General features: G+C 38.0%; 2 protein-coding genes across 5 annotated transcripts; one reads left to right on the top strand and one right to left on the bottom strand.

Moving 5' to 3' along the window:
- Positions 1 to 2,282: 2,282 nt before the first annotated feature.
- Positions 2,283 to 5,337, top strand: LOC112171902 (exocyst complex component SEC3A). Of its 4 annotated transcripts, XM_024309036.2 has the most exons (8): positions 2,283 to 2,427; positions 3,135 to 3,205; positions 4,135 to 4,203; positions 4,314 to 4,358; positions 4,510 to 4,680; positions 4,765 to 4,837; positions 4,969 to 5,053; positions 5,181 to 5,242. In XM_024309036.2, the coding sequence occupies exons 4-8, from the start codon at positions 4,314 to 4,316 to the stop codon at positions 5,224 to 5,226; spliced, it is 420 nt and encodes a 139-aa protein (XP_024164804.1). In that variant the 5' UTR covers positions 2,283 to 2,427; positions 3,135 to 3,205; positions 4,135 to 4,203; the 3' UTR covers positions 5,227 to 5,242. The 4 variants fall into 4 exon arrangements, 3 of the variants coding, with proteins under 3 accessions (XP_024164804.1, XP_024164802.1, XP_024164805.1); XM_024309034.2 differs by having other exon boundaries at positions 2,283 to 3,205; XM_024309037.2 differs by lacking the exon at positions 4,314 to 4,358 and having other exon boundaries at positions 2,283 to 3,205; positions 5,181 to 5,337.
- A 4,711-nt stretch (positions 5,338 to 10,048) lies between these two features.
- Positions 10,049 to 11,887, bottom strand: LOC112173396 (allene oxide synthase 1, chloroplastic-like). Its single transcript, XM_040507874.1, has 2 exons — positions 10,302 to 11,887; positions 10,049 to 10,248 (listed from the first exon to the last, which is right to left on the bottom strand). Exon 1 carries the CDS (start codon positions 11,835 to 11,837, stop codon positions 10,371 to 10,373), a length of 1,467 nt encoding a protein of 488 aa, XP_040363808.1. The 5' UTR covers positions 11,838 to 11,887; the 3' UTR covers positions 10,049 to 10,248; positions 10,302 to 10,370.
- Positions 11,888 to 16,120: the final 4,233 nt, after the last annotated feature.

Genomic DNA, 16,120 nt, shown 5'->3' with positions numbered 1-16,120 from the left:
GCCACCGCCCTGTGTCGAGCACCGAAGGTCGAGCTCGAGCGCCAAATCTCGCCAGAAATGAGCTCCGGTTTTGATTTCGCTGGAGAGGCGGTTACCGGTGACATTGAGAATCTGTAGACCTTGTGGTGGAGCTTGGCCGGAAAGTCCTTCCAGAGGCCGAGCATCATCGATGGAGCTTGGGAGTTCTTCTTCGCGTAGCGACGATGCTTGGAATCGGAGACGGCAAACCACAACTCTCCGAGCTCACAATTCCGGCGGACCATCAAACTCGCCGAGTTTCTGTTTCTACCGTCGATGAATCTTCCGGTGCCGTCTTTCTGAGCCAAGAGAGAGAGATTGAAGAGAGAGCAAATCGGAGGGGGAGAGAGAGAGAGAGAGAGAGAGAGAGAGAGAGAGAGAGAGAGAGAGAGAGAGAGAGAGAGAGAGAGAGAGTGGCAAATGTAATTAATTAATTACTTTAAGGGCAAAATAGTCATTTTACTTCAAATAGGGTAGGTGGGAATAAAATTCTCTTGCTGAAGTGGGATAACTTTGGCTCATTTTGGGGCTTTTGGTCAAGGACCCTAAGTTTAAACAAGTGCTTGGGCCTAATTTTCTAACATCATTCTATTACGCTTATTAGTAATAGAATTCACATCAAAACATAAGTTTAAATCTCTCGTCACCTTCTCTCTTACTCATTCCAAACATTTTGGAGACTTTATTTGAAGCTGTTGAAAATTTAGAGAATTGATGTTGGGACTCTTTAAGGTCAGTTTCAAGACTCAATTCTTTGTAAGTATGGGAATTTTACAAAAGTAGTCAGATAGTCTTGCAAAACCTGGAGTCAATCAACATATATAATCAGTTCTCTCTATTTCCTCTCTAAACAATTCTCTTTTTCTCTCTCCCTCAATCAACATTAGGTTATGCTTCAAATTTTCATTTATTTTGATCATCTTCATTAAGGTAATACACAGCTTCTCATATTTATCTAACCACAGTTCATTTGAATACTCATCATCACCTAATTCATGTGAGGATCTTCTGAATAGAAATAGTTGAAGCAATGTGTTCTTCCTCATTTTGCAAATTGAGTTTCTACCTCAAAATCACTCTAAATAGGCTTCATCATTATACTTAATTGTGGGTTTGCCTTTTGTTTGCACAATCAGTAGCAAAAATGACCAACTCTATGACACACAAAACACTTGATAACTTTCTTAGTCGTCTTATTAAAATCAACTCTAATGCATCTCTCTTGTAAACATACTATCTGTTTATGATCTCGATGAGAAGACTTCACTTCACCTGATTCTGAGGTTGTAATTTGACCATTCCACACTCACACGGATTGTACTCTTTTTCTCCTTCAACTAAGGTTGTTTTTGTTCCCACAGGGTTTTTATTACTTGAAAAAAAATTTGATGAGGCAATTTAGAAGCGCACAGCGGAGACAACACTATTGACATGGAATAACCAAGGGGGAATGTTGAAAACAACTGTGGCTATTCATGTAAATAGTTATAGGTGTTGCGTGATCTGTGTCAATCACTATTGATTGGTGATTGACTGACTTGTAATTAGTGATTGATTGATTTGTAATCGTATGAGTAATTGGTGTAACTGTTAAGTATTTATGTTTTGTGTACATCCTATATAAACCTCATGGTGAGGTGAATAGAAACACACAATTCCTCTGCGTCCAAATTCTCTCTCGCTCAAATTCTTTTATTTTTGTTTTACAACAGGGCCACCTTTCCTCTTTTTACACAAAAGACTAGTAAGAAAAGTTTAACAAATAGGTGTGAATCTCTTCCTCACTCATAACTCGATTTATCTTTCCTACCCCATGAATGTCACCAAGTATGAGAGACTCACTCTGATGCCAAATGGAGATTAGTTTCACCTTCCTTTTAAATTTACGTTGTGTCAAGAACTGAAAACTAAAAGGAAGGTAAAAAATTGAAGATGGGCTTTAGATTTGCCGACCTTCCGGTCGGAGAAACAAAGCTCACAGCAAAAAAGGAACTAAAAGCTATTTAAGTAACCATCCATATCACCGTCATCCAAGTGAAGCAATAAAGTGAATAGACAATCGTTGCCATCAGAAGACAAGTCATATATAATCAAATGACATACGCCAACTTTACGAGGTAAAATGCTAAACAATAATTTTTTTGTAATTATACAGCCAGCACCAACTTCACGCAGAAAGGGTGTCCAAATCAGAATTTTTCACAAGAAAAAAGAAATCGCACATGGCCGCCTTCTGCCTCATTTTTCGCTTTGTCGCTCTCCTCCCTCTCAACTTTACATAGAGAAAGAGAAAAGCAGAGAACCATGATCAGACTGGAGATTTGGGCAAATCCAGGTTTGCTAATCAGTTTATGTAAAGCGAAGAGGCTCTTTTGCTTCAACCACAACACTCTGATTGCTCAAGTGAAGGTTGCCTGCAGTCTATCTGTTGTTTTTTTCAATTTGACACCCCAATAGCATCTACAGCATTTAAAAGGTAATCTCGACTTGAAAGTTTTCATCTTTTTAAGATTTTGGCTTCTGGGTTTTATGGCCTGAATGTGTAGGATAGGATAACTTTACAATTTTTTGTTTTTGATAACATTTCCGGCATCCACAACTCTACAATTACTTAAATCCTATAAATTTTCGTGACCATACGTACAGAGTTATGATTGGAAGGAATTAATCATTTTCTAATTCATGCAATATTCTATAGCTGTAATGAATTGACTGTCTGCCATTTCATTTTCTTTAGTCTGCTTCCTGGGGATTTGGACAGGAGAGAATTCAAATTACTAACTCAAGATGATCTAATACATGCAATTTTGACATGGTTGCAAGGGTTTAGACTGTGGGCGGGATCATTTACTTAACAAGATTATACAATACATGAAAGATTCGAACTGCATTTAAATGAAACATTAGAAACTGCTTTCAAATAAACATCAACCAATGAATATACTGCTTTGAAATAAACATCACCATCCAATTAACCATTTTCTAATTCCTTCAATATTTTTTCTCCAGTTTTTTCAGATTGAGTAAAGGTTTATATAGTTGGTTTTTGTCGATTTGTGGTTTAATTCATACATTCTTTTCAGGTGTTCAGATTTCTGGTTTATCGATTTGTCAAGGAGAGTTTCAAATTGGATTGGGGTTTGCAGAGGCCTCAAGGTTTCATCGATCATTCTTCAGCTTGAACCAGGTAATTAAAACATTTGATCCTATGTAATCGATTTCAAAATGTGTTTTTATACTTTTACTCTTTCATTCATATTTGATCAGAATTCATGCAATTTATAACATATTGGGGCACCCATATTGATATATGCAATTCATAACTCAGAAATTCTTTAAGATCATAGTGACATTAGGACTGAAGAATAGCAGACTTGATGAAAACCTATTTATACTGACACTTATTCCAACTTAATAGAGTTTGTTTGTCTTTAATTAAGAGTTTAGTAGTCTACATTTGTCACTGTATTGTAGATGATGAATAAAAGTTCGAATAATGATACTATATTTGTTTTTGTGTTTGAGGTAGAGCTATGAATGAATAAATCAAAGTTCAAATGTGAATAAGAAGGTCTCAGTAAATTCTACACCTTGAAAAGCCTACTTCTCTCATTTGTGAATAAAGAGACATTCTGCTTATTCTTTACTTTGGGTTTAGGTTTGAATAGAGTAAATTGAGAAAAGCATGTACACCAACTGTACTTTATGTTAACATATATAACCTGCTGTTGCTGTCCAAAGATTGAGTTTGAAAACAATCAAGCTTTCTCAATTTGGATTGCATAAAAAAAAAAATAATAATAATAAAAAAAAAAAACAAGATAACAGGGGAAGAAGGGAAAAAAGAAGAGATTCAGATGAAGAAAGAAAAGGGAAGAGAGGAAGAAACAAAAGAAATGAAAACAAGTGGCTCTCCATCTCGGTATTTGATTTTATACTCAGCAAATCATTTATTGGAATTAGATTTATCATACCATGTAGTGGTGGCCAGGGCGGCACAAAATTCTCAACCTTGGCGTAATGCTTATTAAATATTTTTTTTGTTTTTGGATTTTTTTAATGCTGTTATAGACATTGTTTGATGACTCTGATTTGTATATGTTGTTTTGTTTTTAAGAAGGGAATAAGAAGAAACAGAAGAGGGAAATGCCATGAAAACAATTATTGGATCATAATATTGATAAGGTGACTAAAAGTTATCATTTGCACCAGCATCTAAAATTCCTTGAAAGAGACATTACCTAATATTTCAGTACCTTACATACTGTTATTCATCTTCATCTAAACTTATCAAGATGCTGATGAGCTTTTGGAATCAGAAAGGAAGGTTCATGACATTGGTAATAAGCTATCCCAATTTCATGTGTGGTAGACATAGAGGTTTAGAAATAGTAGTACCACTTATAGTTTCTAATTTTCTACAAGTATCTCCCACAACGAATCATTTTCCTGATTTCATTGATAAAAGATGCCAATACATAATCTTTTCAGGAAGACTTTTATGCTCTGATGGACTGGGAAAGCAAAATTGATCCTTTACGCTGCATATCAATGCATGAAATTACAAAGCCTAATCCATTTGGTCAGAAAGATGATGCAACTATATTTGTCAATTTCCAGCTGGGTGATCTGGAGTCAAGAGTATCACTGCAGTTTGTTTGTGTAAGTTTTTGTTTTAAGGGTCATCATGGTCATGTATCTTTCAAGATTATGATCTAAGCCTACATCACTTCTGTTCAATTGCAGTTTGTTGATGAAGCATTCCACCAGATTGAAAGAAATGATAGCAATGTTAAGAAAATAGGTCTACATTGTAAAGGTATTCCGAGAATAATTAGTATGGACTTGAAGAGTAACTAGGTAAATTTGAATTTTGGTTTCTTATGATATGTTTGATAGATTTGCTTATATTTACCATGTGCTTTGCTTGGTCATATTAACTCAACCAAGTAACTGAGTTTCAGGACTTGAATGAGTGGCCTGTGCTTAAAGCCCTTCCATCATATGGCAGAGGAAGAGATGCAGCAGCTGTAAGGTACTCCAATCTCATATTTGGAATAAATCTCACTAATGTCATTGTTACAAGTTCAATTCTTTCTTGCAAATTGCATTCCAATTTTTACTAAAGATTGATCTAATATGTAAATTTTGGTTATTTTTAGGATCCTAAGCTGGAAAAATTGCACGCTGATTAAATTGCAGCTCTAAAGGTTCGATTTTTAAGTGTTTTGTTTCATGTTGTTATATGGATGATGTGAGAATCGATTCAGTTGATAGACTTTTAATGTTTTTTGTGATTTCATTTTTTTTATTTTTTATTTTTACTGTATGGACTTGGTGGCTTTAACTCACAGCTTCAAAACTTGATCCATCTCTAGCAGCCTCTTTCACACTTAAGTTAAGTGGATATATGTAAAACTTTAACCTTTTAATTTTCTTTCCGTTGTGACTCAACTCAAGGTAAATGCCCTACTAGACTCTACAGGAATACATCAACTCCCTTTGCATATAAATAACACAATATGTTAGTTTCATTTGAACTCAATTTGCCGGTATTTGACCAAAAAAAAAAACCCCAATTTGCCAGTAAAGGCCTCATTTGATTACTGTACATATCTTGAATGTCGTTCATAATCACACATTTTATTTGCAGCAAACATTAAAATTCTACTCACTTTCGATATGGTGAAAATGCACATGTGTCAATGAAATATTGAATTGTTTCAATTCATGCAACGACTTATTTGAGTGATTCAAGAAACTTGCTTCTCTATAAGCTATTTATTTAGAAATTTCAGTTTGTCACTTGATCAGAAACATCTTTAACCTTTTGCTTATTTCTATCATTGTGATTCAATTTAACTTGCTATGTTTGCACAGGGTTGTTTCAGTTGGTAACAAAGAAGCAAAAGTTTTATGTCAGTCATTTTATCACTTAGCATTTCACTGACTCGGTTGCTATATCCCTACAAGTGCAAGAACTCTCTCTCTCTCAGGCAAGTCCTTCTTATCTTATGTTTCTGTTCTGTATCTGTATATGTATGTATGTATATGTTATATCTGTCTTTCTTGGGAAGTTTTGTGTTTTTTCCTCTTTATTTTATTTTTATTATTATTTTTTTTTGTGGGCATGTATTGTCAGTTGAGTTTTTGTTGATTTATGCTATCACAAGCCTTTCTAAGATTTTAACTTTTAGTCAATCAGTAATTGGTTTTCTTTTTGTTTGCTTATAGTTTGAAAGAAGTTTTTCAGTTTGCTAATAGAGTTTGCCATGCGGTCCAATCTCTTTTTCTTTCCCTGTAGCTCACTTCTAGATACCCTTTATCCCATGTAATACCATCTGTTTCAAATCTCACGTCACTGATAACATCCTTCATGAGCTCACTAGCAATCTGGAAACTCTTATATTTTGCTCCCAGACTTTTATAAGCAAGGTAGTAAACATATTTTCTAAAAAAACTGCTTTCACTACTTATAATTGATGCTTCAAACATACTTCTCTTAAGCCACATGCAACCAAATCTTAAAACCGAAATCCACCTGCAGTAATTAAATTATGGAGGATCATAAACTTCAATTATCTATGGAGCTTTAAATTCACAAATTTTTAGAATCATCATCATTCTTTTCTATTTCTTTTACTTCCTTTTTTCCCTGATCAAATTAAACATCTGAAAATCCTTTAGTTTTAGAAAGCTCCATGTAACGAGAGAAATGCAACCTCATGAATTCAACTTCAAAATCAAACCCACTTCAAAATCAGGTTTTATATGCAGATTATGGAGAGCAAAGTGAATCAATCCCAAGAGAAATGATAGCCTCCTATGTGTCTTGCTTCTTGAAAGGGTGACTCTGTCACGAACACTCTAACCTCACTTTAATAACTTCCAAATTACCACAACAGAAACAGGGGAAAAAATATCTTAGAAAAAGAAAAAGTAAATAAATAAAAGAACATAGCCAATAATGATCACAATTGCATTCATACACATTTTTATTCATCTCTGATTCAGACAAAAAAGGTAGGAGAGATGTAGTTTCTTCTTCATTAACTTATAGTTATTTTCCGTTAACTTTTCAATACAAGATGGTTGCACTAACTTAACTATAAGAGCTCTTTGCTATATGCCAATGCGGTCTTCATAAACAATCCACAGATCCTCATTATAAACATCCTCCCACACTAATGCTTTTAGGTTAACCTCTAACTCTATTTTCTTCGTTTTAAAGTGACAGGCAAGCTGACCATGAGCCAGCAACAACATCAACAGCAAAGCACAACCTAGGAAGCAGAAGAAATGACTCAACGTGTATATGATTGTAACTATTGTTGAACCAATTTTTGTTCAACGGCTGGAGCAGCCAGGTGAAGCAACTCCAGCGGCAACTTTCGCTACGCTAACCTACTCTGTACAGTTACAACTGGAGCAGCTACCCTTTTTGTACTGGTACAACTGGAGCAGCTACATATTTAAATATACTCCAGCAACAAGTTTAACTAGGTTAACCTAATTTTGAATAGACTTCAACTGGAATGAAAAATGTAAGGAAAGCCCTCCATGGTTTGAACTTAATGACTGAAATGTAACTAATTTGAGTATCTATGTATTTTTGGATGATGCCTGCATTACATATAAGTAAATCTTCAATGCTATTTCAGTAGAATGAAGTTATTTTCAATTATGCATTTCATGGTTATAATTTGTTAGCAACAACAAATTCCGCGGTAAAACGTGGACACCGTTTCTAGTTAAAATATAAAATAAAACACTCAAGGAGCTGTGAGCCCAACAGCAAGCCCAGTAGCCACCTAGAAAGCCTTTGTTCCAATTGAAGGCCCACCCGGCCCAACAAGGCCATACCTAATCTGCACAGCGGCTTTGGAAACCTGGCTCTCGGCCGATAGGGCCGGGTCTTGGATTGGTTTCAGGTCATTGATCCTCAGATTAAGATGGACGGAGATGGTATGACTTTTGGGGCGGCATGGCTGACGGCTCCTGGAGGTGATTGGAAGGTAGATGATGGTGGCGGAGGCTGGTGGGATTCGGTTAGTCTAGGTCGACTTTCTGTCTCAGATGACGGCAGAGATTTAGGAGTCTTCGACCGCAATAGTGGTGGCATTGCTTATGTGTGTTGGCTGTGGTTTTCCACTCGTGGAGGTGGCTACGAAGTTGAAGGGTAGGACACGTCTCTGTTTTCTAATCGTGACGGCGGCAACAACAACTTTGCAGGCTGGGACTTGTTCTAGCTTGGTGTGCTTCAAATTCTGATGAGTTATGGCGGCGGCACCGTGGTGGTAAATCAAGGGAGACAGGTAAGTAACGCCGTCCATAAAAGGAATCTATAAAGAGGGCGAGCCCAATCTTGCTTATCAAAGGTAGATTGCCTCCCATAACTGACTAGAGAGACAGACGAATTTATTCTGTCTTGCTTTTCCTTCTTACCCCTTCAATGTTTTTACACTCACTGGTATCAAACTATTCTCAAGAGTTCTCAACTATTGATTTTTCTGCATGCGTGCTCTGAACTGATAAGCCAATCATGTAGACAATTAATACCAATCATGGGACAGATCGACAACCTCCAACCTTTTTTTTGGGGGAGAAATTGTTAATTCATTAATAATTCAACGACAATACAACATAACAAACCCTATCCTATCCTATCCTCGTGATTCATCATCACCATGCAGCCTCTTGCTCCCCCAATGCAACTCCTCCACCGAGTTGCCTTCAAACAATCGGATTGGATCAGATAGCATTGTTGCCTAGCGTTGATGACATCAGCGAACATATTACCGCCGCCGAAGCCCCGGAACCCCAGCCGCCCAAAGGAACCAAAAGCATGTTGAACTCGGCGAGTGAAGCCATACACCTCACCACGAAGGGCAAGAAAAACAAGAAGTCGATGGCCATTTCATGTTAGTTGATGACCAGAGTCGTCTCTCAACCTCTCGTTTACGAATTTAATTCGATTAGATGGTTAATCAAGGCAACGCCAAGGGTTCTATGCCGGCAGCTGCTTGAACAAAAAGAAGAAAACGAGAGCATTTTTATAGTTTACCCCGTCCACATAGACGAAAGCTACAAAACTTGCAAAGAATTATCTCAAAGATAGGTTGTGCTTAAAATCATCCCCATAGCCAAGTCTGTTAATCAAACAGTTGTCTAAAAAAGAACCATGAAATAGATCAACAACCTCGGATTAAAGAAATTTATGTTATTACATACTTTTACGTACAGTTTGGGAATATGTTCTTCAAAACTTTGATGGAATTGATCCTCAATCTCATTTGCTCGAATCCAATCTAAGCCTAAATCCAATATTTTATATAGAAAATAAGGCCAACAATACAAAAAGCTTATACTAGACATTCGCTAAGCTTTTCAACTTTATTTCTAGATTTGACTTAACCCCTCTTCCTTTCGAACTTGAGAGTGATTTTCCCATTGGTAGAACTCGAGCCCTGCTCTTCTTTCTTTCTTCGAAGGCTATAATTTTGTTTTGTTCACTTTCACTTTGCGTCACAGTTGGGTCTCATGTTTGGCTTGCTTTTATTTTCCTCCTCTGTTACTCTGTGCCGGCTTGGCACGTTTGTCATGTTAAATGTCCTATCAGGCGGCCAACAGTGTTTTGCATTCATTTTCTTCGTTTGCTCACTCCCAGTAGGCTAGCTACTTAAAAACATGTTTTTCTTAGAGCGTATGCATGTTTTTCTTTAAGTAAATGCATGTTTTTAAAGTAACGTCTTATTGACGACCTTACTTGTAACATTTGTTCTATAGGATTGTACGTACATCTATGTCCTTGACAAGATAGGAATTTAAACCTGGTGGATGAAAAGCATAGCCATATGATCAGAGCGTGATTTGTGGCCGGTGATCTTTGGATCACTATGACTGTAGATGAACGTTCTTGCTCGATTGTCAGACGAGTTTCCTTCTCTTTTGTACCCAAAAAAATTAATTTCATCTTAATTATGAGCCGCATAAAAATTTGAAGAGGCTATGATCATCTTAAACTCCAATGTAACTCCACTACTGCTACACTATTATTTGATCCATATGAAATTATGCAAAAATACAGTGACACAGAGACTACGTCTTTACGATATTATTACAAACAGGAGGCTAAAATAGTATATGACTCACAATACAATCCAAAAGTCCATAAGCCAGCCAACTTCAAACCAAAAGAAAATACCTCAATCAAGTAAGATACACCCTAATGTATTGGTGATATTGCATTTGAGATTAGTAAGCTCAACTGTCAACCTCTCCAAGCATGCTAGTAGTGAACAGCATTGAGAATGAAATAGGTACGATTTATTAGCCATCGACCATGATGACATTCAGGAGGCTTTGGTCAATGTTTTGAACGTCACTGATGCACCCAATGAAGCCGTAGTCACATCAACGGTACAAGTGTCATATCGAAGGAAAAACTCTACCAACATTAACCTCGACACAAGCAACACCAAATTCTTCCCCGCGCACTGCTTATTCTCCACCGTCGGATCATCGGTCTCGCGACCATTTGACCAATAAACATACTTCAACAATTTCTCACCTTCTCCTACAAACCTATGCCCCACAAACTCCTCCGGATTCTCGAAAATCTTCGGATCCTTTGTGGCGAAGGGCTGATATCCGAAGATCATTTCCCCCTTTTTGATCTCAAATGCTGCATCATGGCTATGGACCATGATATCCTCCTTGGCCTTCCCGTACTGGAACGGAACCGGAGGTTCAATCCTCAAAGCCTCATAAACCACGGACTTGGTCAAATTCATCTTATCCAACGCCGAGAAAGTAACATTCCCATCGTTTTCTTTAACAAAGGCCCTGATTTCATTTCGGAGCTGGCGGTGCAAATCCTCTCCTGCGGATCCAACCCACTTGATTAAAGCAGGGAACAAAAGCTTCATGCCACCAAAAGCATTGAAGCAAGCCAAAAACAAAAGGTTGTGGCAAGCTTCGTCTCTCGGAATCCCGAAACTATTCTCGGCCTCGTCCAAAACCGAAGCCGACGACTCGTAAAACGCATCGTAGAGCTTCTTGTAGGTCGATTTGACCAAAAATGCAGGGTAGGAAAACGTGTGCAGCAACAAATCTTCAGCAAAGCTCAGCAACTTGGGCGACCCGAGTGTGATCTGCGGAGCCAGTTGTGGCGCGAGCCATGCGGCCACCAAGTTTGGCCCTTTGGAACCCAATGAAGTATTTTCTGACCCGCAGAACAGCGAGAAGACGAACTTAAAGGACATGTCGTCGCTCGGGGTGTTGAAGTCTGCTTTCCCATTTTTTGAAATTTCAGTTTCCAGGTTGAGAAAGAGGTCTGACAAGTGGTTTTGGAAGAGTGGGATGAACTTGTGGTGACGACTGGCGAGTAGAGACAAGAAGAAGCGCTTGAGAGAAGTGTGGTTCGGTTCTGAGGGGTCTAGATAGGCACAGACGCGATAGCCGCCGGTGAAGGATGTGGAGGGCATGTAAGTGCCGTCCAAGACGTTACGTTTTTCGACTTTGGAGGTGTCGAAGAGAATAGGAAAGCTCACCGCGTCGAGGACTGCGATGACTTTAGGGTTTGAAGCGATGAAGGAGCCGGGAGGCATGTTTGTACGGAAGACTGTGGAGTTGTACTTTTGGATTCGGGTTTTGAAGAACTCATCTTTTCCTTGGTTGTAGAAATAGTTGTAACGATCTTTGATGGGACCGAAGAAGGGTAAGCCATAGTCACCTGGGATTGGTTTCAATGGGAGCTTTGGTGGTGCAGATGATGATGAGTCAGATGGGTTTGAAGAAGAAGAAGAAGATGAAGACATTGTTATCAAATTGAGTAGTATATAGTAGAATCATATAGATATATTTATACTAGACTTATTGAACCTGGTTGACATCATATTCTCATTTTACAAGTGCGGTATTTTTTATAGCCATGTGACTTGTTTAGGTTGCTAGGGGCCAAGAGGAATGACAAAGAAGTTAACGTGTGGGGCTGTATCAGTTCATGATTTCATGCATGTAATTTGTTAAGATCTATCTACCTTCTGCTTTGTGGTACTTTTGATTTATTAATTAGAAATTAAGTTAAGTACTTTTGAGGATAGATTTCTTCGTTTTTAAGTCGAAAGAGTTCTAAGCAAATTAGCTGAACATGAAATGGCGCGCCTTTCAATAATACCACATTTCAATGTACCAGAATGTAGATGGCAGTACAGGGTACAGAGTGATAGAGACTTGGCATGGCACGGGCATCGTGTCAATTCACAATCACATGGAACATATGTGTATAGGCTAGCTCTTAATTCGTACATGAGTACAACATTTTAACCAAACAATTTACTTTGTGATAATCATTCATTTTAATTAGCTCTGGCAACGTGCGGGTATAGTGTGGGTTTTTAACGGGTTGACCCGGTAAAAACCCGTTAGATTAACGGGTTTCGAGGGCTAAACCAGGCGGGTTTGCGGGTTATCCGTTGGAACCCGTAAACATTTTTTTTTTTTTTAACTTTTTATCAAAGCAACTAAAACCAATTAAGACTTATGTATATAACCCTGCATTTGTCATTTTCTCTATATGAACTTTTTTGGTTTTCTATTTTGAGATTTTTTATTTTCTATCTTTTTAGATTTTTTTTTTCCTTTCCTTTTTTGACAAAAAATAATTCACAAATCACAATTATACGACGATCCAACGGTCGGATCCTTACAGATCACCTAGAGGATCATCTTTATCGATTTATACTATGATCAAACGGTCAGATCCTCACGGATCGCCTTTAAGTTCATCTCTCAAAATTATACGAAGATCCAAGGGTCAGATCCTCAAGGATCACCTAGAGGATCATCTTTGCCAATTTATACGATGATCCAACGGCCAGATCCTCACGAATCGCCCTTAAGTTCATCCTCTCAAAATTATACTAAGATCCAAAGGTTGGATCGTCCCAGATCGCCCTTAGAATCATCCTCACAAAATTATATTACGATCCAACGGTCGGATCCTCACGGATCGCCCTTAGGATCATCCTCTCAAAATTATGTGAAGATCCAATGGTTGGATCGTCCCATATCGCCCTTAGAATCATCCTCACAAAATTATATGACGATCCAACGATCGAATCCTCACGAATCTCCTTTTGAATCGTCTGTTCACAATTATATGAAGATCCAACTGTCAGATCCTCATGGGGAATAAGAAAAATTATAAAAATGCCCTGGTTGAAAAAAAAAAATTTTAAATCCTAAAAGTTTGCTAGAAATGGGTTTTTGGGAAGGGTTTTGAGCAGTGTTCTAAAACTTGACTGCCTAAGCCGCCTAGGGGCTGGGCGGCAGCTCTCCGACTCACCTATGGGTAATTGGTGGCTCTAGGCATTCTAGATTTGGGCGGGGGCCTAGGCGGTTTGGGCGGGCGCCTAGGAGGCTGGGCGGAATAGGCTAGGTGGTTGGGCTAGGCGGAATTCGAGGTGAAGCTTATACCAAACAACAGAATTCACGGCAAGCATGGTGGACTAGTCAGCGTACGTGTTGAGCATGATAATTCCGATGCCGGAGGCGCGCGAATAGCATTGGTGGAGGAAGGCTCTTTCCAGTGTTGGTGGAGATCGTGGAAGTTGGATCGCAGAGGCAAAAGGAGATATGTTGGCAGAGGTAGAAGGAGATATGTTGGAAATCGTAGTCGTAATATTGCTGCAACTGTGCAATGAGTTTTTGTTTTTGACTTTTTTGAAAATATTCCTGGGTTTATTTGCGAGAACGAGGAAGAGATGAATCAGTGATGAATTGATGATTGAGGTGGCCTTTCTCGGTATGTGGCTGCTAAGGCAAGAAGAATGGATATGGTGTGCTCATGACACGTGAAGAAAAAAATTTGAATTGATCATGTACGTGCTGCCCTGTTTGATTACAGGTGTGGGCTTGAGGTGCCCTTGTGTAATCAATTCTTTTACTCTTTAACAATTATTATTCTCTTTTAAGAGTATATATTCTTAATTATATAATTATATACTACAAAAATAAAATAAAAATTAAAAAAATACAAAACCGCCTAGGCGGCTAGTCCCATGACCACCGCCTGACTAACGCCTAAAGATTTTTAGAACCTTGGTTTTTAGTTAACGGGTTCCAACTAGGCCTGGCAACGTGCGGGTATAGTGCGGGTTCTTAACGGGTCGACCCAGTAAGAACTCGTTAGTTTAACGGGTTTTGTGGGCTAAACCCGGCGGGTTTGCGGGTTTTCCGTTGGAACACGTTAAGACCCGTAAACATTTTTTTTTTTTTTAACTTTTTATCAAAGCTACTAAAACCAATTAAGATTTATGTATATAACCCCGCATTTGCCATTTTCTCTATATGAACTTTTTTGGTTTTCTATTTTGAAAATTTTAATTTTCTATCTTTTTAGATTTTTTTTCCTTTCCTTTTTTGACAAAAAATAATTCACAAATCACAATTATACGACGATCCAATGATCGAATCCTCACAGATCACCTAGAGGATCATCTTTACCGATTTATACGATGATCCAACGGTCGGATCCTCACGGATCGCCTTAGGTTCATCCTCTCAAAATTATACGAAGATCCAATGGTCAGATCCTCACGGATCGCCCTTAGGTTCATCCTCTCAAAATTATACAAAGATCCAACGGTTGGATCGTCCTCAATCGCCCTTAGAATCATCCTCACAAAATTATATGACGATCCATCGGTCGGATCCTCATGGATCTCCTTTAGGATCATCCTCTCAAAATTATGTGAAGATCTAACAATTGGATCGTCCCAGATCGCCTTTAGAATCATCCTCACAAAATTATATTACGATCCAACGATCGAATCCTCACGGATCACGTATTTTTATAATTAATGCCTCGTTTGGTAATGATTGCTAGAATAAGATAAAGTTTGAGAGTAAATCAAATTTAAAAAAATTAAAAATCCTAAAAGTTTGCTAGAAATGGGTTTTTGGAAAGGGTTTTGAGTTAATGGGTTCCAACAGGTTTAGGCCGCAAAACCCGTTAATTTGCGGGTTTTTTAGCCCGGATTAATAAACGGGCGGGTTTGTGCGGGTTTGCGGGTTACGGGTTTAAATGTCAGGCCTAGTTCCAACGGGTTTAGCCCGCAAAACCCGTTAATTTGCAGGTTTTTTGCGTGTGGGCTTTTTTTAGCCCGGATTAATTAACGAGCGGGTTTGTGCGGATTTTTAGCGTGCGGGTATCGTGCGGGTTTGTGCGGATTTTTAGCGTGCGGGTATCGTGCGGGTTTGCGGGTTACAGGTTTAAATGTCAGGCCTAATTTTAATGTACCACAATATAGATGGCAGTACAGGGTACAGAGTAACAAGGAGTACTCTTGGCTTGGCATGGCATGGGCATCGTATCAATTCACAATCACATGGAACATATGTGTATAGACTCTTAATTCGTACATGTATACAACATTTTAACCAAACAATTAAGATGATTTCGTCCCAAAAAAAAAAGACCAAAAAAGATGAGAGGCTTTATCTTTGCTTATCAAAAGTGGAGAGGAATTCTTCATGCACCATATGTGATCATAATCTCAAGACTTTACAGAAGGTTTAAAGAAATTAATGAATGCAAAATGTGGGAGTAGATACATTATTGGGGTTTTCCCCATATACCCAGAAAGCTTGTGTATTGTGCCCACTAGCACCAACAATTCTGTATTCTACTATTATTTTAGGAAAAGACTAAAAGGGTAGTCTCTTTAGAGTAATGCAACTTGTATCCTATGTTGACTTTTAGGTTTTTGGACTTAACTGTCTTCCTTAAGAACTTCATTTTAGACTTCTGAAAAAAAACAAAACTAGCCTTCAACATGCCCAGATTTTTCACCTAACGGTTACTTTAACAGGCGGAATCACTGCTGCTTGTCTTAATCCTAAGTCAAAACTAGTTTTTTTGGTAGATAGTAAATCTAAAACTTCAGATTCCTACAGGATGCATGCATAGAACAGATAAAAGTATAAACATAATATATATCTTAATTTGATAATTTTGACGAAGTGGATGAGCAATCTGAAATTATTTATTGAAATATAAATACATGCTAGTATTTCAGAGCCTCATTCTCAGGTAAAC

Source organism: Rosa chinensis, chromosome 6 (assembly GCF_002994745.2).
Source record: "Rosa chinensis cultivar Old Blush chromosome 6, RchiOBHm-V2, whole genome shotgun sequence".
In the NCBI taxonomy this organism is placed as follows: Eukaryota; Viridiplantae; Streptophyta; class Magnoliopsida; order Rosales; family Rosaceae; genus Rosa; species Rosa chinensis.
The sequence above is the reverse complement of the archived record's forward strand: the minus strand, read 5'-3'. Positions and strand labels throughout refer to the sequence as shown.